The sequence below is a fragment of the Rhinoderma darwinii genome, chromosome 9 (genome assembly GCF_050947455.1).
Source record: "Rhinoderma darwinii isolate aRhiDar2 chromosome 9, aRhiDar2.hap1, whole genome shotgun sequence".
Lineage (NCBI taxonomy): Eukaryota > Metazoa > Chordata > Amphibia > Anura > Rhinodermatidae > Rhinoderma > Rhinoderma darwinii.
In genome coordinates this window covers 32,178,123-32,190,633 of record NC_134695.1, presented here as the reverse complement: position 1 = coordinate 32,190,633, position 12,511 = coordinate 32,178,123, and the positions used below count along the sequence as shown (strand labels likewise).

At 40.4% G+C, this 12,511-nt stretch overlaps 1 protein-coding gene across 1 annotated transcript in view; it reads left to right on the top strand.

The window, feature by feature from the left end:
- EDC4 (enhancer of mRNA decapping 4) overlaps nt 1-12,511 on the top strand; it is a 203,121-nt gene that overhangs the window by 34,863 nt on the left and 155,747 nt on the right. The window contains exons 5-6 of the mRNA XM_075837480.1: nt 6,589-6,775; nt 7,726-7,876. Coding sequence (XP_075693595.1) covers nt 6,589-6,775; nt 7,726-7,876 — 338 coding nt within the window. The remainder of the gene's footprint in view (nt 1-6,588; nt 6,776-7,725; nt 7,877-12,511) is intronic.

Sequence of the window (12,511 nt, the reverse complement as noted above, 5' to 3'; positions counted from 1 at the left end):
GTTTTTGAAAGTATGAAAACGGGTGAAGCTCTTGCGTGTGGGGATCAACCATATCAGCCAGGTGAAATACCTCAATTCCCGTCCACAATCGGACTATTCGGGAGGTAGTGCCCCCCGGAATAGTGGGAGTGTAGAGTACCGAAGTCAAGGGCGGGCAAAGCGATGCCAAATGGAAGCGGTTTTTACAGGTTTCCCACACCTCCCTTTGAAATCTCATGGGACCCAATAAAGATGCAGTCGGCATTACCAGTGGGTCACCCCATAACAGGGAGTTTGGGTGGACCGGGGCCATCCATAGCTTCTCTATTTCGGTCCATTTATTGTACGCCCTTAAAGACACCCAGCTGGGTATACGACGGAGGTGTGCCGCCCAGTAGTACTTCACCACATCAGGGACCGATAGCCCACCCGCCGATCGACCCGATAATAAAACTGATTTCGGGATTCGATGTCTGCCGGAATGCCATATGAACCTGAGGATAGAAGACTGCATGGCCCGCAATTCCTTCATAGGTACAGCTACCGGCAAAGTCTCAAAGTAGTACAGTAATTTAGGGAGTAAGGTCATTTTGACCGCTGCTATGCGCCCAAAAAATGACATGGGAAGAGGATCCCACCTGGCCATTAGCTGACGTAGCTCTACAAACAGAGAGGGGAAATTAGCCTTGTAAACCGACGTATAGGAGGGAGTGAGTTGAACTCCTAAGTAAGTCAGGGAGGTTTGGAGATGAGTTTTGGCCGTGGTCTATGCCGTGTGTGAAAAATGCTGGTATAAACTGACGCATTTGCTAAAAAATTGCTAATTTTATTTTGATCCATCTTATTCAAGAAACTTTCAGAAGAAAACTGGACTGTCTAAAAATATGATAAACCCCTTGAAGAAAACCTTGTGGGGTCTACTTGTGTGAATGAAGTCATTTATGGGGTGATTCTAATGTTTCAGCAGCATTACGCCCCCAAGAAAACCGTATGCGGCTATAAAATCAAATGCAAAATTCCTGGACCGAAAAGCCTCCTTTTATGCCAAGCCCTGGCACATGCCCGCACAGTGAATAAGGCACACATATTTGGTATCCCCATGCACGGGAGAAGTGGAAGAACGTGAAAGGAGATGAATTTTGTCCGTGGTCCATACCGTGTGTGAAAAATGCTAGCATAAACTGGCGCAATTGCTAAATTCTTGCATTTTTTTCCAATTTTGCCCACTTTAGAGAAAAAAATAAAAATGATATATACTGACAAATGCCACTAAAACAAAGCCCTATCTGTCCTTTAAAAAGAGTGTAAAATTCAAAGATGAACTTTATTCACCTGCGGAGTTATAGTCATCTAAAGAAGCGCATAGCAAAATTGTGACATTTGCTCTGGTCATTTAGCTGTAAAACAGACTAGTCCTTAACCGGTTAAACTTATTACTCTAACCCACAAAGCTCTCCAGAGTGCTGCATCTTCTTACATCTCCTCACGCATATCTGTCTACCACCATAACTGTGCTCTATGTTCTGCCAACAATTTAGATGACCATCCTCCATTATCCGAACCTCCCATTCCTATCTCCAAGATTTTTCTTGTCCAGCACCAGTCCTCTGGAATGCGCTACCCTGGAAAATCCAAATGAGGTCCCGACATTTACAGTTTTAAGCGTGCCCTGAACACAGTTTTTTTAGACCGGTCTATAACATTCCCTAGTCTGATTTACTTTCCTTTACACCTCTATTACATTAGTCATCAGAACCTGACCCCTTCATTCAACAGTAACCCCCCCATGCTCCTTACACTTCGTGTCTGTCATAGACCGATATTGGCTGGTGACCGGCTTATGCAGCTTTGTGTGTACTTAAAAAAAATAAAAAAATGCTGGCCCGTTGTACTTAACAAGCACTTTTTACGTTTTTTTTTTTGTCACCCCTATTTCCTCATAGATTGTAAGCAGGGTCCTCACTGCTCTTTGAAATGTAAATTATTTTTGTAACGATGTAATGTCTGATATTGTCTGTACATGTTCCCTCTGAATTGTAAAGTGCAGCAGAATATGTTGGCAGTAATTAAATAAAGATTATTGTTATTGCCGAGGTAACCTATATAATAATTGATATGTTAACATATAAAAGGGGTATTCCAAAAAGGCATTTATATGGCATAGCTATAGAATATATTGGCCATAAATGCTTGGTAGTCTGCTTTCCATATTGACATGGATGAAGAGGTGGCTGTGCTTGCCTTGGGCTCTTTCCATTTTAGTCAGACAGAACCTTGCTTGCGCGTTTCTTTCTGTAACTCCCATAGACTTCAATGAATAGATCTCGGCGCAAGCACAGGCCATTGTGAATAGGCAAAGTGGGTCATCGGACCCGCATTCGCCAATTGGGTAAGGGTCTAAGACGTTAAACCTGTACCTATCAGACATTTATGGTATATCATGTGAATATGCCATAAAGGTGTAGAATGGATTGTCCTCCCTTTTTTGTAATGTTGTTGGGTCCAAAATTCTGGGTACATTAGTTTTTCACTTTATCGTTCTAGAGGTCTGAGCTTTGTTTTCCTCTACACCTCCATAACTGCAGCACTGGAGTAACTCCTTGCCTCATGAGAGACCAGAAACTGTGGGGAGAATGTTAGATCCCCCCCCCCCCTTTCCCTAGTTTCCTGTCCCTGAAAGAAAGGGCGGATACTCAACAATGTTCCGGTTTGGAATAATTCCATAATTATCTGATTTTGTTGTCTGTTCATTTTAAATGATCTAAATAAACTTTATAAAAAAAATGTTATGGGTAGTTCACGACTTTTTTTTTTTCTGGTTAAAAGAGTGCAAATCACTTGCCCAATAGACATCCAATACGAAAAAGAAAAAGGGCAATACAAGAGAAATGCACATTTCACAAAGAATATCAATAAGTAGAACACTTTATTGGAACAAAAAAAAAGTTCAAAATTACGTATAGAGAGAGAACTAAGTGGTGAACCGTAAGATTATGAACTACAAGTGTAGAGCTCCAAACAATCTTGTGACCGGATTATTGCAAAATGTATGCAATATATAAACACAATACAAATTGGTGTATATACACATGCATAATGTATCAGTGATTTATAATGTAATGACCTGAGCACAAATAAAAAATTAGATAGACCATACTTAGTCCAGCAAGGGGTCCATACATCATATCCTGACCTGCTTTTTTTTTTCCGAGACACTCGACTTTCTCAGGGGTCTTCCTAGTGACATGAGAAGCAGGGTTTTGTGCGTTTTTTTACGTGTGTGTGTGTTAAAAAAACGTTTCGCGTAAAAACAAAAAAACGTACGGTCTATACTTTGGTGCGTAAAACGTGCCGATAACGCACCTGATTCCCATAGTCAATGGGAGTCCTAATTACGTGCCCAAAAAAAATACGCGAAAACGTGTAAAACGCCTGTAGTTTAAAAAGCGCTTTACAAAAACTAGCGTTTTTTTTTTTTACAGGTTAGGGCCTCATGCACACAAACGTATTTTTTTCCCTCCCGTAAATACTGGCGTGAATACGGGTCCGGTGTCACACGTATTCGACCCGTTTTGCACCACTATTTACGGACCTGTGCCCGTAAATACGGTTCCGGTGTCACCAGTATTCCACCCGTATTTACGGGCAAAATTGCACTGCACTAATCGGCAACCCCTTCTCTCTATCGGTGCAGGACAGAGAGAAGGGGCAGCCCTTTCCGAGGTAAAAGAAATTCATACTTACCCGGCCGTTGCCTTGGTGACGCGTCCCTCTCGACATCCAGCCCGACATCCCTGGATGACGCGCAGTCCATGTGACCGCTGCAGCCTGTGATTGGCTGCAGCGGTCACATGGGCTGTAATGTCATCCCAGGAGGCCGGACTGGAGGAAGAAGCAGGGAGTTCTTGGTAATTTATTTTTTTATTTATTTTTTTACAGGTTGCTCTATATTGTGATCGGAACTCACTGTCCAGGGTGCTGAAAGAGTTACTGCCGATCAGTTAACTCTTTCAGCACCCTGGACAGTGACTATTTACGGACGTCGCCTAGCAACGCTGCCGTAATGACGGGTGCACACACGTAGCCACCCGTCATTACGGGAGCTCCATAGACTTCTATGGGCTGCCCGTGCCGTTATTACGGCCTGAAATAGGACATGTTCTATCTTTTTCAACGGCACGGGCACCTTCTCGTAAGCACACGGGGAGGTACCCGTGGCCAATAGAAGTCTGGGCCCGTTATTTCGGGTCGGAATTACGACCCGTAATAACGGGAGTTTCTACGGGTCGGAATTACGACCCGTAATAACGGGAGTTTCTACGGGTCGGAATTACGACCCGTAATAACGGGAGTTTCTACGGGTCGTGTGCATGAGGTCTTGCTGTCATGTTGTGTGTTTTTTTTTGTTTTCTTTTTCCACAAGTCAGGAAATATTATAAATTTGATTCTTCTAATTTATAACATTTCCATGTGCTGGTCACTAGAGGGAGCAGTTCCCAAAATTGCAGCATGGTCAATGTGGTTAAGCAACCTCTTTGCTTTATGCTGCAAATTTGGGGTAGACACACTCTCTAGTGTCCTCACACAATCCCCCCTCCCTTATTCTGGCTAGTGCCAGGAGAAGAAGGGGTTTGAATCTTCAAACCTCCAACACGGTGTGCCGCCATTTTCTGAGCGACTGCACTGTGTAGGAGGATTAGATACAGGGCTCAGCAGACAGTATAACACAAACATAATACACACATCGCATACACTAACATAATACACACCATATACATGAACATAAATTACCTCCGCTCCTATTCCTTGCGCCTTCGCTCCCTTGAACATTCGGCCGGAAGTCGTCATCTTGCTGTCCGGCAGCGGCTTCTAGTCCACATGAAAATTAAGCCGTTTTGGTCTGTGTGGGAGCGGCGCATGCGCCGTTCCCACGCAGACTGCGTACGCTGTAGTGAATGGAATGGCTCCCGTTCGCATTCTCTATGGGGTTATATGTGCCGTATTCCATCTCTGCATGTGTCGTTAATCGACAGGTACAGAGATGGAAAAAAAAAAATGGCAGCCCCCATAGAGAAGTAAAAATAAGAAAAAAGTAGAACACGAGAATATAAATAAATAAAATGTATGTTATCATATTAAAAGCAATATGATAAAAAAAATAAATAATAATTTCATGACAAACCTAAATCGATGTTCCAGTTGCCTGAATTTCAAAGCCTCCTTGACCTACTTTTGAAGACATGGGTGTATTATAAAATCCAATGGCCAAAGGGGCAGAGGGCATCCTGAAATGTAAATGAAAATTAAGTTCCTAGAGCAGTGCCACTTTTTTTTTTAGATTTTGTTTTTAAAAAAAAATTATTTTTATTTATTTTTTCCTGGTCTGAGGATGCGATTTCCAAGTCAAAATTGTGTTCTGTAGCCTGTGAGGGGGCAGGGGGACAGGTTAAACAATATCCTGAAGAGGCACTTAAATGAATAAAAAAAAAGTATTGCGCATTTTAATGTGTTTGCCAATAGTCAGAACATTGCCTTTATGTGGAAACCAGTCAGTTATCCGTTCACCTCTCCAGACATGTCCGTTTTTAGTCAATTTTAATTCCCATGGAATAACCATTCCGGATGTTTCATTAGAACTCTACATTGTGCTGTTCTTCTTTTTGGAAATTTTATGAATAAATTGATAGCTAGTTGTTCTCAGTTGAAGGTGTCTCCCTACACGCTGACCCTTTCCACTCAATGCTGACAGTGATCCTGTGCAGAGACGCACACCTTCTCTGACAGGGGGATTTGTAACACTAAGTTGTCACTTTATGCATTTATTTTTTCGGAGGGATTACAGAGGAATGGCACAAAGCAGAGTTGTGTTAAAATAGCTTCCAGAATAGTTATTTCATGGGAAATGCAAGAATTTTCGAAAATAGGCCTGTCCGGCTGACTAGGTTCTCTTGATCTCATATGGTCACTGTATTTGTATATTACATTGTGTTTCAGGAACCACAAAAATGTATTTCAGACATACTAAGGGCTTATTTAGACGAACGTGATATACGTCCGTGCTACGCACGCGATTTTCACACTCGTCGCACGGACCTATGTTAGTCTATGGGGCCGTGCAGACAGTCAGTGATTTTTGCGCAGCCGGAGTCCGCTGCGTAAAACTCACGACATGTCCTATATTTGTGCGTGGTTTGTGCATCACGCACCCATTGAAGTCAATGGGTGCGTGAAAATCACGCGCACCACACAGAAGCACTTCCGTGGGACGCACGTGATTCGCATAACAGCAGTAAAAAGTATGATTGAAAACTGAAAAGCGCCACGTGCTTTTCTGTTTACAAACAGACAGTGTCATAATGATGGCGGCTGCGCGAAACTCACGCAGCCGCGCATCATATGGTGATGACACCCGGAGCTGTTAAGTGCCTTTTGCGCGCGCAAAACGCACACGCTCGTGTGAATCCGGCCTAAGAATAATTTGCAATGATCTAGAGCAAGAAATGTGGAGTATGAGGGAGGAGGATGGTTGTAGAGATTTTCTAGATGTTTGTTTTATATTTTTATTTTTTGTGCTCTTCAAATTTAAAAATATTGCATGTGTTTTCCCAGGTTCCAATGGAACAGCTATGATTAGAGTTCTCAGCATTACTACAGCGGAGCGGATTTTGCTAAAAGGAATTACTGGTAGTGTTACGGACTTGGCGTTTGCTCACCTGAACTCAGACCAGCTGGCATGTCTGGATGAAGCCGGAAGCCTCTTTGTGTGGCGACTCACCATGGAGAATGGAAAGATAATGTATGTTTTTCTATAATTTTGTAATCTTTTTTTTTTTTTTTTTTTTTTTTTTTTTTTATTATTAGCTAGTTTAACTTTACTATAACCTTCTTTTATTTTTAATGCTGGTAAGACTGTCTTCACATCTTTGTCACAGATTCTGTACTTGCGCACGCCATTACATTCGTAGCGGCAGTGCGAGGTATTGCAGCACTGATCCATTTAGTTGCATGGGACGATACTGCAATACCTTGCACAGCCGCAACAACGTTCTATAAACCATGAAGAGGCTGCTGAGTCAGAACCCCCCACTTAATGTAATATTAATGGCCAATTCAAAAAAAAAAAGGTCATCAATTTAAAATCTTGGATGTCCACTTTAAGCCCTTTTTCATATTTCAATTTTTGCTCTACGTTTAGCTTGTACGCCAGGAAAACTCCCGACGTACATGCCATAAGCATCGGTCGGGCTAATTGAGCCCTATAGAGTGCCATGATAGCTGTCGTATAAGAGTGGACCCTTCCCGTATGTTCAGTACCTGGGCACTGCTTCCCCTGGAGATAACTCCTTTTTGTAGGGGGTTACAAAAGTCAAATCTGTTGCGAATAGCTGATCAATTCACTGGTTTCCATTTAAAGAGGTTGTTTTCATGAGACCATCCCTCTTAATATTTATTTCATGTTTCTATTCTAATGGTAAAAAGAAAAAAGTGAGAAATGTGGTCTAATTTATGGAAGTGGTGATATAAGCATCTTTATTGTATTGGTTTCCTCAGTTTTTGTTTAAGTGGAAATTATCCTATATACAATGTTATGTGTTCTTGTTGAATTAGCAAGGCCATTTTTTAAAAAATAAAAATAAATAAAAAAAAATAAAAAAAAAATAAAAAAAAAAAAAAATATATATATATATATATATATATATTTATATAATATATTATATATAAAAAAAAAATATTTTTTATTTTAAGGGATGAGATTGTAGTTCACATCAGACGACCAGACCACATTCTATTTAATAGTAATCGAAGGATAATCTGGTGCCCCTACATTCCTGACGAAAACGAGGAGATTTTGTCTGAGGATACTAGCCAGACTATTGCATTATTGCATGAAGACGTGGTAAGGCACATTTATTTTCTTGGTCTGTGGACCGTTCATTATAAAAGCTATGATAATAGTGTAAAGAGGACCTGTCACTAGGTCATATAAGTGAACAGCACAGTCTCCCAGATTCATTCATTGCTTCCCCCCCCCCCCTCTCTCCCCGTTGGAGATATGGCCCGCTGTTTTGTTGGCTCCCTCTATGCTAATTTTCTGGCGCTCGCTTCCCAATCGGCGTGAGGCAGCTTGAGGGCAGTTTACGATCTGTCTGCTACCTACAGCAAATGAGCATGTAGGGAGCCAACACAACATTGGGCCATATCTCTGGAACGTGGTGTCCAGGAAAAAAAAAAGGCAAACCGCGCTGGAATCGGGGAGACGGCAATATTCTGGTCAGCCAGTTCAATTTATGTAACCTAGTGACATGTCCTTTATACGGGGTTGCTATTAATTAGAGAAAAATAGATCTTCTTTCTTCCAGAAACCGCACCACATCTGCCCATGGGTTGCATTTTATTATTGCCACTCAGCACTATTGAAGTGAATGTGGAAAGGTGGGTCACAAGTTTTGGAAGAGAACCATGAATTTCTAATCTTGTACAACCTCTTTAAACTTAAACTTTGGTCATCATTTACCAAAACTGTATAGAACTGTGAAGAATAGCTGTATAATGAAGAAAAAGTAAAAGATTCTCGAGGATGATCAGATGGTGTGAATTTTTTTTATTTCAAATAAAACCACTCAATTCATCAGTGTTAGGCATCATTTACACGAGTGTAATAAACGCGTGTGCGACGCGCGTGCTTTTCATGCGTGTCGTACGCACCTATATTATTCTATGGGGGCATGCAGACAGTCCGTGAGTTTTGCGAAGCGTGAGTCCGCTGCGTAAAACTCACGACATGTTCTATATTTCGCAGTTTTTCGCGCATCACGCACCCATTGAAGTCAATGGGTGCGTGAAAACCATGCAGGTCGCATGGAAGCACTTCCATGCGAACTGCGTGATTTGCGCAACAGCTGTCAAACTCTGAATGTAAACAGAAAAGTGCTTTTCTGTTTACAAACATACACTGATGACACACGGAGCTGTCAAGTGCATTTTGCGCACGCAAAACGCCGCGTTTTTTGCGTGCGCAAAACGCACACGCTCGTGTAAATCAGGCCTTAAAAGCACAGACTGAGTTCTTCCTCCGATACAAACACTGTATGGCATCGCTAAGCTGCTGGACACTTAACTTTTTAATGACCAGCCCATTTTAGGCCTTAATGACCAAGCTATTTTTTATGTTTTTCCATCGTCTCATTCAAAGAGCATTAACTTTTTTGTTTTTGCGTCGACATAGCTGTATAAGGTCTTTTTTAGTGTGGGACAAGTTGTATTTTTTTTTAATACCACCATTTTGGGGTACATATAATTTATTGATTTAAAGGGAAGGTGTCACGAAAAATTATTATTATTTTTTTTTTTTATATGTTGCTTTTAGTATGTCATTAAGATAAATTTTAGTTATTGGTGTTCTTTTTTCTTTCTTTTACTTCTCTATGGGGGCTGCCATTTTTTTTTTCATCTCTGTATGTGTCGACTAACGACACATACAGAGATGGATTATGGCACATACGACCCCATAGAGAATGCGAACGGGAGCCGTTCCATTCACTATAGCGTACGCCGTCTGTGTGGGAACGGCGCATGCGCCGCTCCCACACAGTCCAAAAGGAAGGTCTTCGGCATAGCGACATCCGGCGCCATTTTCATGTGGACCGGAAGCCGCGGCCGGACAGTAAGATGACTACTTCCGATCGCGGCTTCCGTCCATATGTTCAGAAGCAAGGACTAGGAGCGGAGGCAGCGAAAAGGAGCAGGTAAGTTATGTTTGTGTATGTGATGTGTGTATGTTCGTGTTGTACTGTCTGATTACCACTATCTAATTCTCCTACACTGTGCATACGCTCAAAAAATGGCGGCACACCGTGTAGGAGGTTTAAACATTCAACCCCCTCCTTTCTCCTGGCACTAGCCAGGATAAAGGATGGGGGATTGTTTGAGGACACTAGAGCGAGTTTGTCTTCTCCAATTTTGCAGCATAAAGCAATGAGGTTGCTTTACCACATGCCAATGCTGCAATTTTGGGAATTGCTCCCTCTAGTGACCAGCACATGGAAACAATGTTTAATCACTTAAATACGAACTGTTTAACTAAAAAAAATAAAAAAATATTTTTCTAGCGACACATTCCCTTTTAAGTTTATTTTTATTTTTCCGGGGGAATAGGAAAAAAACAGCAATTTTTGCTTCCTAAATTTATTCCGTTTACCGTCTGGTATAAACAATACAAACTTTATTCATCAGGTTGTTTTGATAGCAATGATAACAAATTTTATATAGTTTTGTTATGTTTTCCTAGTTTTACACAGTAAAAACACTTTTTTTTTTTTCTTTTTTCTTTTTCTTCAAAATTATTTGTTTTTGTGTCTCCATATTTGAAGAGCCATAACTTTTTTTTATTTTGTCGTCGATGCAGTTGTATGATGGCTTTTTTTTTGCGGGACGACTTGTAGTTTTTATTGGTACCATTTTGGAGCACATGCGACTTTTTTTATAAAAAAAAATTTAAGGCTGGATTCAAAGAAAACAGCAATTTTTTTATTGTATTTAATTTTTTACAGCGATCGCTGAGTGGGTTAAATAATGTAACAACTTTATAGTTTGGGTCATTACGGACACGGCAATACCAAATATGTGTAACTTTTTTTTTACTTTTTGCTTGTTAATAAAGCATTTTGTAAGGGAAAAGTGGGTTTTTAATTATTTTTTTTTCACATTTCTGTTTAAAAAAAAAAAAAGTTTAAAGTTAATAAATAAACTTTTTTTATTAGTCCCACTAGGGGACTTCACTATGTGATCATCCGATCGCTTTTATAGTACACTGCAATACTTTTGTATTGCAGTGTATTACGTTCTATCTGTGTAAAACGGACAGGCATCTGCTTGGCCATGCCCCTGGCATGGCCTAGCAGGCGTTAACTGTGGCAGACTTTGGGGGCCTTTATTAGGCCCCCGGCTGTTATAGAAGACAGACACCTTGCGATCACACGCAGTATGCTCGCTATTGAGTGCCGCATTTGAAGGGTTAAACGGGTGAGATCGATAAAAAGTCGCATCTACTCCAAAATAGTACCAATTAAAAACTACAGGTCGTCCCGCAAAAAAAAAAAACCCTCATACAACTGCATCGGCGGAAAAATAAAAAAGTTACGGCTCTTCAAACATGGAGACACAAAAACGAATAATTTTGAAAAAAAAAAGTGTGTTCACTGTGTAAAAGTAGTAAAACATACAAAATCTATATAAATTTGTTATCGTTGCAATCGCAACAACCCACTGAATAAAGTTATTGTGTTATTTATACCACATGGTAAACGGCGTAAACTTAGAACGCAAAAAAGTGTGGAGAAATTGCAGGTTTTTTTTCCCATTCCCCCCCCCCCCCCAAAGAAAAGTTAATAAAAGTTGATCAATAGATTCTATGTACCCCAAAATGGTGCTATTAATAATTACAACTTGTTCCGCAAAAAACAAGACCTTATACAGCTATGTCGACGCTAAAATGAAAAAGTTATATCTCTTTTAATGAGACGATGTAAAAAATGGCCTGGTCATTAAGGTCTAAAATAGGCTGGTCATTAAGGGGTTAAATATATAAAAAAAGTGTATTAGTGTTTTGTCCAACTCTGAAATTTAGTTTTTTATTTTTATTTATTTTTAAACTTTTTAGCGCTACTTTTCTATGTATCCCGGACACATAGAAGCTGTATCGTGCATTGAAATCTGAATACATCAGCTTTGATGTATACTGACAGCAGGTCCTTCGTGTCTCTGAAATGCAAGATCCAGCTGTTATCAATCATGTCTAAGATCATAACGTAGATGTGATCGCTAACAGGTGACTCCTGTGTGTCAGACGTGCAGGACCGGCTGTCGCTGAAGCAGTCCGTCCCGCTGAGCGGACGTATTCGGGTTTTAGAGCAGGATACAGCTTCTATGTATCCAAGATACATAGAAGCTGTATCTCAGAAAGTAAAATACATTTTTAATAACACCTTTTACAGAGTTGCACAAAAAGCTCTAATATACTTTTGTTTTATTAAAAAAAAATTAAAGACTTCAAAGGTTTTCATAGCCTTTAAATCAAGATAAACCACATACAATTTGTTGGAAGGCAGCTAATACCCTTTATACTCCTTATAAAAAGTTAATTTTATTGTGTTCTGTCAATAAATCAAAAATGAGGAGCTAGAAAAATAGGAATACTTACCCAGCGCGGTCTCATTGCATAGAAGGTACATTCAGAGTGTATATAGCAATCCGTCCATAGGAGGCAGGAGAGAATACTATGTTTTGATCAGAATAAGCTACGCGTTACAAGCTCGGACCGACCTCTTCATCAGGCAAAAAAACATACCTTAAAACTGCGTTTTTTTTTTGCCTGATTAAGAGGTCGGTCCGACCTCCTTACGCGTAGCTTATTCTGATTACAACATATAGTATTTTATCTCCGGTCTCCTATGGACTGACTGCTATATACAATCTGCATGTACCTTCTATGAAAAGAGACAGCGCTGGGGAAGTATTTCTATTTTTCTACCTC